The 11,731-nt window shown below is 39.4% G+C and overlaps 1 protein-coding gene across 3 annotated transcripts in view; it reads right to left on the bottom strand.

Annotated features, from left to right (window-relative positions):
- LOC138758719 (small glutamine-rich tetratricopeptide repeat-containing protein alpha-like) overlaps positions 1 to 10,355 on the bottom strand; it is a 49,453-nt gene extending 39,098 nt beyond the window's left edge. For 2 of the 3 annotated variants that reach the window (XM_069928057.1, XM_069928055.1), the window contains exons 1-2: positions 10,290 to 10,355; positions 238 to 363 (exon numbers count right to left, since the gene is read on the bottom strand). In XM_069928057.1, the coding sequence (XP_069784158.1) occupies positions 238 to 337 (100 nt within the window). In that variant the 5' untranslated portion in view covers positions 338 to 363; positions 10,290 to 10,355. Of the gene's footprint in view, positions 1 to 237; positions 364 to 10,269 lie in introns of all 3 variants that reach the window. The other variant, XM_069928056.1, reaches the window with a different exon arrangement.
- Between the last annotated feature and the right edge of the window lie 1,376 nt (positions 10,356 to 11,731).

Consider the following 11,731-nt stretch of genomic DNA (forward strand, 5'->3'; position numbering starts at 1 on the left):
CTTGAGCAACCCTCTTCTAGTCTGAAAATAATCCTTTATTCCAACTTTTTATTTTCTACAACACAGCCAGTTTTCAATCCAACGAGACAAACCTTCCTCCATTTTCATGGGCTTTTAGACACCAGGTTCTGATGTGATACCTTGTCAAATGGCTTTAGAAAATCTATCAACTCTTTCTGTTTCATTGAGATTTCTCAATTTATCCCCAAAAATGTGTCTATCCAAATAATCACTTACCCTCTAAGCTTTCCTGAGCATCAGAAGACAGATCCCCAGATTGAAGCTGATCACGCAAAAACTGAATGATGGAATAGGCAAGGCGTTTATTGTCCGTCATTATGCTGAGGATTTCAGATCAATGCACTGATAGAAAAAAAATTCGTCAAATTACTCAAAAATTTCATTAACAGTTTCAAATACAGTACTAACATGCTGTACCTTAGAATGACATTCAAGATTCGTAAGTATCCGAGAGTGTGACCTACAACTACATATACACAGTCTCTGTATTTTAATGTGACTCAATGCAATTTTTCAGTTTAAGCAGGATACTTTCAGCTTTGATCTCCGATTTATTCTGAGCATTCAATGTACCAAGCTAGAATGACCTGAACTCAACAAGTCAATATAGGTTATGCAATAAGAATTCACTTTATTCTGTTCATTTTGCAAATACCTCCCAAATATCACACACTTTGTTTAATGTTCTGCACATAAAAATGTGAAGGCTCCCAAGAATCACATTAGATAGATGATACCAGAACTATAATATCTCTGCAACTTGGAGATAGTTCATCAGGTAGGTGTTTCAAGTATGATAACAGGAAATATATTTTCGGCCTTTTCTTCAAATCCATCATCCTCATTTTTGTCTGAAATTGGAAAGATCAAGGCACTTTCTATGCATGGTTTGGTTTCATGGTGGAGTATTTCCCTGGAGATGCAATTTCCAACTTATTTGAATGCATAAATTGGATACACATGTACAGAGAATAGGGAAGTTATGGGTCAAATGCCCCCAGATGTTGTCATCTTCCACCCTAAATTAGCAAATAAAGACCAGGCAACAAAATCCATTATTCCTGCTGACATTTTAGATCGAAGAATATCAATCATTAAAAACTATTTTCTGCCATCAGAAAATCCATTGATTGGTTGAAAACCATAGCAATTCCATTTTGAATAGAGTACTAAACAAAATATTGCAGAAGCTGAAAAACTGAAATAAAACAGAAAATGTTATAAATATTCAGTAGAAAAGCAGCATCTATTGAGACAAACAGTTATTATCTTAGGCTAGAAAACATTTAGCAATCATCAAGGCGAGATAAGAATAGAACAAGTCTTTTGTGCTGGACCATGTTGAGATTAAGAAAGAGAAAGTTTTGGATATTCTTCAAACTGTTAGGATTAATAAATTCCCAGGACCAGATGAGATATACCCAAGGTTGCTATGGGAAAGGGGGGTGTAAAAGGTGGGAAGAGATTGCTGAGGCAATGACAATGATCTTTGCATCCTCCTTGGCCACAGGGAGTTGCCAGAGGATTGGAGAATGCCAAATGTGGTCCCCTTGTTTAAAAAAAGGTAATAGGGAGAATTACCTGGGGAGTCTTTCGTCAATGGTTGCAAACTATTAGAAAGTATTCTTAATGACAGAATTTATGAGCATTTAGAAAAGTAGTCTGCTCAGGGAGAGTTAGCATGGTTTTTTTGAGTGGAAGGTTGTGCCTCATGAGCCTAAATGAAATTTTGAGGCTGAAAAAAAAAATTAATGAAGGAAGGGCAGTAGATGCAATGTTCATGGATTTTAGTAAGGCATTTAACAAGGTACCCATTCAGAAAGTCATGAGGCATGGGACCTACAGAACCATGGCCATGTGGATTCAGAATTGGCTTGCTTATAGAAAGCAGAAAGTAGAGGTGGACAGAAAGTATTCTGTCTGAAGGTCAGTGGAGATCCACAGGGATCTGTTCTGGGGCCTATGCTCTTGTGCTTTTTATAAATGACCTGGACTAAGTAGAGGGATGGCTCAGTAAGTCTGAGAATGATAGAAAGGTTGGGGGTGTTGTGGATAGTGTTAAAATTTGTTGTAGGTTAAAACAAGATATAGACAAGAAGTGGAGTTGAACAGAAAAGTGGTAAATGGAGTTCAATCTGGGCAAGTGTGAGGTGATGCATTTTAGTAAAGGCAAACTTAAAGAAAGAGTGCATAGTTACTGGTTGGATACTTAACAGTATGGAAGAAGATAGGGACCTTGGAGTCAAATTCATACATCTCTCAAGGTTGCCGCACAGGTTGATAGGATAGTTAAGAAGGCTTATTTTATGTTTGGTTTCATTAATCGGGGATTGTGTTCAGGAGCCGTAAGGCAATATTGCAGCTCTATAAAACTCTGGTGAGATCAGACTTAGAATATTGTCTTCAGTTCTGGTCACCTCATTACAGGAAAGATGTGGAAGCCCTGAGGCCCTCTCATGCCAGGCCTCCAGTGGAGGCCGGCTACAAGCACAGAAGGAAAACATAAAACTCATCTTTCTTGGAGCAGCCCTAAAAGGCTGCTCCTGTTCTGCATTCATATCGAGCGATGCCTCATAGAGCCCTCTGGATCCGATGGAGGTGGGGCAACTGGTGCCGTAGCACGACCTGTCATAAATGCATGGCAGATCAATGGTCATCTTCCTTACCCATAATCTCCCAAGCAGCTGGAACCACTGTATTTCACAGAACAGTTCCAGCTGTGGGTGATTATGGGTAGGGTTGCCGCATTTTGAGCTGCAGAGAGTGGTTAGAAGAGCTAGGGTTTTTCTCTTTGGAGTGAAGAAGGATGAGAGGTTACTTAATAGATACAGTATGTACAAGATTATGAGGTAGACAGCCAGCACCTTATTCACCAGGACAGGAGTAGCTAACTCTAGAGGACATCTGTACAAAATGAAGGGTGGAAAGTTTAGGGGAGACATCAGCGGCAAGTTTTAAAAAATAAATACACAGAATTGTGGAATGCATTGCCAGAGGCATTTAAGAGACTCAGAAAAGCACATGGATAAAAGACAAATAGAGGGTTATGAAATAGTAAGGGCTATTTTTTTGGGTAGATATATATAGTTCAGCTCAACATCAGGGTCAAGGACCTGTACTGTGCCATAATGTTCTAGGTTCCCTTGTCCAAGTATTTCTATCACTTCCATTTATACAAAGCAAAGCCTGATCATCAAGAAGGTTTAAATTTTAGGTTTGAGAATAATTGAATATAATGGAGACAATCAAATAGTCTCCTCATCACACTATAAGAGAAATGTAATAACACTGGAGGCAATGCAGAGAAAGTTCAGCAGGATGTTGCTTGGCAAGCAATTCAATTTGAGAAGGTTAAACATAAAATAAACATAGAACATAAGAGTATAGTAAAGGCCCTTCAGACCTTAATGTTGTGCCATCCTGTATTCCTACCAAAAAAGGTTCAAAACCCTTCCTATCTTGTCACCCTCATTTGCCTTAAATCCTTGTGCCTGATTCAGTGTCTTTTAAATGCCCCTAATATTTCAGCCTCCACCACCATCCCTGGCAAGGTATTCCAGGCACCCACAACTCTTTTTAAAAAAAAAAAATCCTGGATGTCTTCCCTAAACTTTCTTCCCTTCATTTTATACAGATGCCAAAAGGGACATGATTGAGGGAGATAAAAGTCTGATGGGTATAGGTAAGGTAGACTGTAGGAACTGCAGTCCTAAAATAGGTAGATAAAAGTGAAAGACCTAAATTTAGGGTGTGAGAGGCAAGAGATGGAGGGATGTCAAAGGGTCCATTTTGACCCAGAGAGTGGAGAGTACCTGGAGAGGATTGCCCAGGAGAGTGGTGAAAGCAGAATTGCTGACAGCCAAGGTTAAAAAAAAAATAAAAATCCAATGGGACTATAATAAAAGATTAATAAAGGATGGGTGAACATTCTGCATAACAGAAGTGGGCTGAATGCCCTGTTTCTGTGCTGGACAATCCTAAAAATAACTTAAATCAAGGTGTCTTGCTGCAGCACAGAATATACTGCACAGGAATAGGCAACTCCCCCACACTGGTCCACACCAATGTTTCTGCTCCATCAGCTTCTTCCTTGTTAACCCAACCATCACAGCAGAACTATTGTTTTATCCAAAATTTATTAACTGCATCAATAACTTTTACCTCAAATACAGAAATACCCTGTGATGATGAATTCCACATTTCTCCCATGTTGAACTCCGAATGTAAAGTTTAGCTGAGATACAAATAACGACATAGTCACAATCTCTTCTCACTTTTACCTTCAGGTAAAAGATACAGAAGCCTGAGTTCCAACACCTTTGGATTCAAAAGCAGTCTTTCTTCCTTTCTTCACCCCCCCCCCCCCCCCGCCACCCACCCCAAGCTAACAGACTCGAACCTCCACCAAAATATTCTAATCATAAACTATTCCCAGTCTGCACTATTAAAACATCACTTTTTTAAAAAATAAATTAACATTAACTGCAACTCTGATTATGTGTTTATCTATTCATTTATATTGATCATTTTTTGTGTAATGGTGCTAGTTAATTTGCTGGTGTATCTTATGTACTTGTGTGGCTTGCAGTTACTGAGAATTTTGGTGCATCTGTACATGACAAACTCGCATTACAAATCAGTACAATTATGAATTAAAGTTTATTCTGAATCAGTCATAAAGACACCCTTTTTTTTTAAATATACCCCATCCTTCAAAGAAATAAATACTATATTTGCCATTAAAGTTCAAAGCACTCCTATTTCTTTTTATTTAAAAAGCGCAGCACTTTTAATACATTGTGATATTGAAGATTTTATTATGTACATTTTTGAAAAAAGTCAAAAATTTTATTATGTACATTTTTGAAAAAAGTCAAAAATAAAATATTCAAAAAAGCACAGCACTTTTCTTTGGAACAGCTTTATATACATTTAGGTATGCATCCATGGGATCTATGGTTCCCAGCAAAACAGGAGATGAAGTTAGAAGGGACGACAGGGTTAGCATACCGGTTAGTACAGTGCTATTACATTGCCAGCAATGGAGGTTCAAATCCAGTACTGCCTGTAAGGAGCTTTTACATTCTCCCCGTGTCTGCGTAGGTTTCCTCCAGGTGCTCCGGTTTCCTCCCATTATTCAAAATGTGCCAGGGTTGTAGGTTAATTGGACAGCACGGACTTGTGGACCAAAAGGGCCGGTTACCACGCTGTATGTATATCTAAATCTGCAACTCTGCCCCAGAAAGGGATATTGTATGTATCCAAAATATTACACCATTTAACCTTAATGATGATGACAGAATAATTATTTCTAAGTCTTCTGTTTGAAAGACCATAGTCTGTCTGGGCTGGCAGCAAAACCTCTCGCCCTCCCATACTAGTCACCGGTATACCTCAGGGCTGTCTGCACATCCCGCTACTGTTTATGCTGCTAACTCATGACCGTAATGCCAGGTTCAGTTCCGAAAGTACCATCAAGTGGGTGGATTCAGCTTACAGGGCAGTTGATTGGCTTGTAAAGTGGTACAAGAGCAAGACCCCGAGTATCAACATAGACAACATTAACGAGATGACTGCGGAAAAAGGACTTCTCCTCACTATATATATCAATGACTCTGTCAAAGAGAGAATGGGAAGCACAAAGTTCATTACCATCCACTTCACAGCACCCACACTTAGCCAGGAAGGGGCAGAGCACCCACACTTCTTCAGGACGTTGAGGAGAGCAAGGTTTCCAGCCATCATCCAAACAACATTCTACCTCAATACAATAAAGAGTGCCCTGGGTGGCAACATCATAACGTGGCACAGTAGCTGCAAAGCATCAGAGGTCACTACGGAGGGTGATTAAAACTGCTGAGAAGATCACTGGGATCTCCCCACATCTATAGGGAGTGGTACTTAAAGAGCTCTCAGAGAATTATTGAGGACCCCGACGATCCAGCTCACATTATTTTTGAGATACTACCTTCAAGGAAGTACAGGACAACAAACTCATAATTGTAACATGAGATTTCTATATCAGGGGTTTTCTACACCATTTAGTGGATCATGATGGGTCTGATCTGCCATACAGGCCCTTACCTGCTATTATTTGGGCTGCCTGAGAAGAGCTAGGTCAATAGAAACTCAGGGAAATCATTTGACATAATATATCATCAGCTCTCCTCAAATGCTGCTTGAACTGTTTGGTATTTCCAGCATTTTCTGGGTTTTTTTTTAAAAAGTTCAGTCCACTTGTTTCTTGGTAAAGGAATTCTGCATGATCTCATTTGTTTGGGATTGTCATTTCATCTTAAAATGTCCAGAATTTTATAATAGTAAAAACAGATTAAAATAAGTGGATATTGCAAAGGGACACAAAAATAAGTCACCATCCTGATATCCCATATTTATGAATACTGCAATACATTTTGATTTAGACAAAGTAGGAATCAAAATACACTGAGCCTTTGCAAAACAAAGACAAGCAATTAAAAGTATGGTGAATTATAAAGAAATGTTCATGCAAATTCAATAAAAAGCTCAAATTATTGTAGTGACTACAAAAAGTATTCAAATGCACTATGCAAGTATAGAACTACCAAATAAGACTATTGGAAATACAGAACTCCTCTTGAGCTTGTCCCCCATTCAAAAAGGTCATGGCTGATCCAAATTGAGTTGCATAACAGTCTAGAAAAATCTTTGGAATAGCAGGAACAGGTCATGCTGCTGCTCAAGGCATTCAATAAGATCATCCTCAATCTGGAGATTTTTTTTGTCCTTCCTCATCTCAACCTTCAAATAACCTTCAAAAACAAATCATTAATATATTCAAGATTATGGCATTCAGATTCCTCTGAGATAGAGGATTTCAAGATATCATAACTTGTTGATAAACAATGGGAATAAAATGGAATTCTGGAAATACTGGACAGACTAGGCAACAACGTGGTTTCAGGTTGATGAGAACTGGTAGAATAAGGATTTAAATATCATTAGATAGGGCCTGGCAAAAGTTGACTGGTTGTAGCCATTTGCAGGTAGGTCCACATTGAAGAAACCATGGATGGCAAAGGATATTGAAGATTTTAAATCAGGGAAATCATAGTTAAAGCAATTAGAATCAAGATTGTCCAAGATTGTAAAGTGTGTAGGAGAGTACGCAAAGAAATCTGAAGATTTTAATGTCCTCGGCAAAAAGGATTAAAGAGAAGGCAAAGACATTTCAGAAGTATATCAAAAACAAAAGAGTGGTCAGGAAACATTGCCCAAACATTTGGGCCAAAATGGTGATCCATGTATATGGGCAAAGTCACAAATTAATATTTTTAATCTTTATTTACTAAGGAGAAGGATTTGGAATCTAGTTAATTCAGGGAGGGATATATACATAATCTGGAGCAAGTCAGTACTGAGGAGGTGTTGATGTCACAGGCTGATAAATCCCAAGGGACAAAGAACTTTGAGATCAATCCTAAATTGCTACTGGAAGCAAGGGAGGAAATAGTGAGTGCCTGATGGAGAATTTTGCAATTTTGTTAGTCACAGATGAAACACCAGTTGAGAATAATTAACATTGTTCCCTTATTTAAGGATAAGTAGATATAAGCCAGGCTTCTACAGGTTGTTGAGTCTAATGTCAGTGGTAAAAAAATTATTGAAGCAAGTCCTCAGGATAGAATTTTGACAAATTTTTTGAAGTAATAACCAAGAAGACAATGAAGCCAGAGCAGTACATGTTGCCTTTATAGATTTTAGTGAGGCATTCAGCAAGGTCCTGTCTGAAAAGGCTGATCCAAAAAGTGAAGGCGAATGGGATCCAAGGCGAGCTAGCTAATTGGATCAAAATTGACTTGTAGTTGGAGGCAGAGGAGCACACTAGAAGGATTTTTTTTTCTGATTGGACCAGTGTGTATTGTGGAGATCAGTGCTGGAATTTTTATTGTTTGTGATACATGTTAATGGCTTGGATGCACATGTAGCAGGTACAATTAGTACATTTGTGGATAACATGAAAGTTAGTAATGTTGTCAAGAGGAATGTCTAAGGCTACAGCAGGATATAGATCAAATAATAAGTTGGGTGAAACATTGGCAGATGAAATTTAATTCTGACAAATGCAAGGTGATACATTGTAGAAAGTCAAACAGGATATATACAGTAAATGATTGTGAAACAAGAAATGTTGATGAACAGTGGGACTTTGGGGGTTCATAATTTCTTAAAAGTAGCAATATAGATAAATGGGGTAATGAAGAAGGCATATGCTTTTCTTCCTAGACTGGGGCATAGAATATAAAAATGATGACACTGTATTCCAAATTTACAAAACACTGGTAACATCCCACTTAAATTATTGTTTGCAGTACTGGTTGTCACTGTGGTTGCACTGGAGGGAATGCAGAGGAGGTTCACCAGGATATTGTGAAGGATGGAGCATTTCAATTATGTGGAAAAACTAGGTTTATTTCATTCGAGCCTAGAGGCGGAACCGGATTCTGGTAAACAAAATTATGAGGAGCTTGGATTGATAATGAGGAACCTTTCTCTGTGGCAGAGGCATCCAGAACCAAAGGTTATTGGCATGTCAGGGTAGACTCAAAGGGGATCAGAGGAAATTTTTTTTTACATGAAGGGTGATTGCTGTCTGGAAAAAAAAAAGCCTCTCAGGGTAGTCAAGACAGACTCTTTTGATATTTAACTAATTAGATGAGTCATTGAATTGTCAGGACATAGAAGGCTATGGGCCAAATGCTGGAAAAGGAGATTAGTAGAGATGGGTAGCTGATTAACAAAGACTCATTGGCTGAAGAGCGTTTTCTTGTGCTGCATGAAGATATTGCAGCATAATGTTTGCACAATTTATCCAATGAACAGATTGGACTTTATTGAAAGTGCAAGAGGTCTTAGACAAGTGATCAGACTGGAAGAAGAAAGACAATTAAAGAGTCAGATAACTGGTAACACAATTATTTTGAACAAATATATTACATAAAGCAGTTGCAGCCCACAAACTCAATACTGAATTTAACAATTTCAGATTCAATTTTTGTTCCCCAGTTTGTGTCACAAGGGACCAGATCTGTTGAAAGATCAACCTCTACCATTAACTCCATTTTCCTTCCTCCACAGATGCATCTTAACATGCCCAGTCTTATCAGTATTACATCTTGTTTTACATTTCAGGCAACAGTACACTTAGTCTTCTCATTATTTCAGCACTCTTATTCTTCCTCCTCCACCGGTTTTCATTTCTTTCTCCACAATGATCAGCTGCAAATAACCATCTGCTCTATGCTGGTATTCCCACCATTTGTAATTCAACTCATTTCATTTCCTGACTTTTTAAAATGTCCCTTTTGTTCTCTCCATCCCTCCTACATTTTCTAAACATCAAGCTTTTTTTTAAATAAAAAAAACCTTTTCCTAATTTCCAGTTGCTCTCTCCAGAGATGCTGCCTAATCCACGGAGTGTTCTGCTTTCTCTTAATAATAGGCAACATTTGGTTTTGCTTTTCAATTTTTTCGTATACAACAGACTTGTATAATGTAACATTTAAAAAAAATGTTACATCACCTCAATCTAGCAAGTTAACCAGACTAGTAATGCAAGTTGTCAGCAAATGTTTAATACCATGTCTCAAGTTCAAAGATTTTCATTTTGCCAAATAACTAAATATGCAATCATGTCGCCATTTCATTCAATTCTGAAAGGTGGCAAATATTTCCAGCACTTTCTATTTATTTTCAAATGTCAAAAATCCTTTTAAAACTGGATGCACTTGAAAGGAAACGTTTTCTTAATTCCCTGGATTTCATGCCTACGGAACTATGGTAATAAGTGGGGAAAGCCAGTGAGCATAATCTATAACATCCAATGAAGAGTCCTTATGCTGATGTGAAACTAAAACACCAATAATTCAACAGATTGATGCTAAATATGAAACCCAATACCCCAATGTACTCCAGAATTATTAAATTTCACCCCTACTTTTTGAAGATCCGTTAGGGTTACGGCTGTCACAGGCATCAGCAAAGTACGTGCCAGTTATAACAGTATGGAATAGGCAACATCAGCGCAGAACATTCCAGTTTCGGCCTAGTACTCTCTTTAGCCTCCTCACTTGCAAGTACCAACATGGCCATAGGGAAACAACCCTCCTCATAACATCCAAACCGTAACACCAGCATGCGGTAGGGCCTTTCCTGGAGGCACACAACTCGACTCGAGCGTCCATTATAAGCCTACTCCCTTAAACTCACCTTTTCTTCCTGACACTTACCAGCACGGACACCTCTCTCAACGAAACAGCCCCTCTCTGCGCAAGTGCCGCACGTCCAGATTCTCAAGCGCATGCGTCGGGTTCACGCTCGGCTGCCAGGGAGGCGCATGCGTCGGATTCACGCTCGGCTGCCAGGGAGGCGCATGCGTCGGATTCACGCTCGGCTGCCAGGGAGGCGCATGCGTCGGATTCACGCTCGGCTGCCAGGGAGGCGCATGCGTCGGATTCACGCTCGGCTGCCAGGGAAGCGCATGCGTCGGATTCATGTTCGGCTGCCAGAGAGGCGCATGCGCACCTTGCTTGCTTCGCTTCAGCCGCTGCACACGTGCCAGTCCTACACTGGTTTTGGGAAAGGGCCATTTTTCTCTCTCTCTCTCTATTTCCCCTTCTAACTTTAGTCTTGTGCGTTGCTCGTGACCACCCGTGTGATTAATGAAAGGCAGAAAGCTGCTCTCCTATAAATAAGATAACTCAGGCGGTAAGCCAATCCATCCTTCAGTAGGAGGTGGTGCAATAAAAAAGTGCTATGGAATGTGACAGAGGCAACGTGCAGGCTATAGAGAAAAGTACAGTTAGAGAAAAACTTTCATCAATGAGGGGTTCTTTTAAGAGCTTGATAACAATAGTAAAGAAACTGCCCTTCAATCTTGAGGTTCACCCCGTCAAACTCAATGTACTGCCTGATGGAAGGGGGAGAAGAGAGTGGGATGAATCCTTTCATATATTAGCAGCTTTCCTGAGACAACAGGATGAATAAATGAAGGGGAGGTTTGTTTGAGAGATGGCCTGAGCAGTTCCAAAAGAGATATTACAGTACAAGACGTCCGCAGTTCCATTGAGATATTTTGCACACTAGTTCAACTGATTATCAACATGCCTTCGACTTCCATCTTTTTCCTCATAAATCCAACTGTTATTTGTCTCAAATGATTGCATGCAATATTGCAAGTACACATTCTAGCCACTCTTGGGTGACAAATTAGTGCCAAAGTTAGCTTAGTAACACTTTCACAGATACAGAAGACCTAGCAACAACAATAGGATAAGTAAATGTTCCATAATAGTGCATTAGGCAGAAGAAGAGTTACTATGTATAGATAAATAAATATTCAGTTGTAGTTTGTGGAAAATAAAAGTAATGTTTCAATAGTTCAGACAGATCTTTTGGTGAACCTGGAGTACAAAGGGTTAAATCTTCAAGATTATTTTTCATGTAATAAAACAGAAAATGTGACAGCACAAAGTTTCTCCAGACAAAGATTCACTCTCAGTAGAAATTGCCCAGCACCCCTTAGAGACAGAAAGAAAGAGAAACAAAAGAGAACTCTCCCCCCTCCCACCCCCCCCCCACCCCCACCGAGTCACTGGGTGTCCATGGATTCACCTCCAGCGTTCCCGCAGCCTCCCCAGCCACATAGATTTCAGTCTGAACCATTGGCATC

This window comes from Narcine bancroftii, chromosome 3 (assembly GCF_036971445.1).
Source record: "Narcine bancroftii isolate sNarBan1 chromosome 3, sNarBan1.hap1, whole genome shotgun sequence".
In the NCBI taxonomy this organism is placed as follows: domain Eukaryota; kingdom Metazoa; phylum Chordata; class Chondrichthyes; order Torpediniformes; family Narcinidae; genus Narcine; species Narcine bancroftii.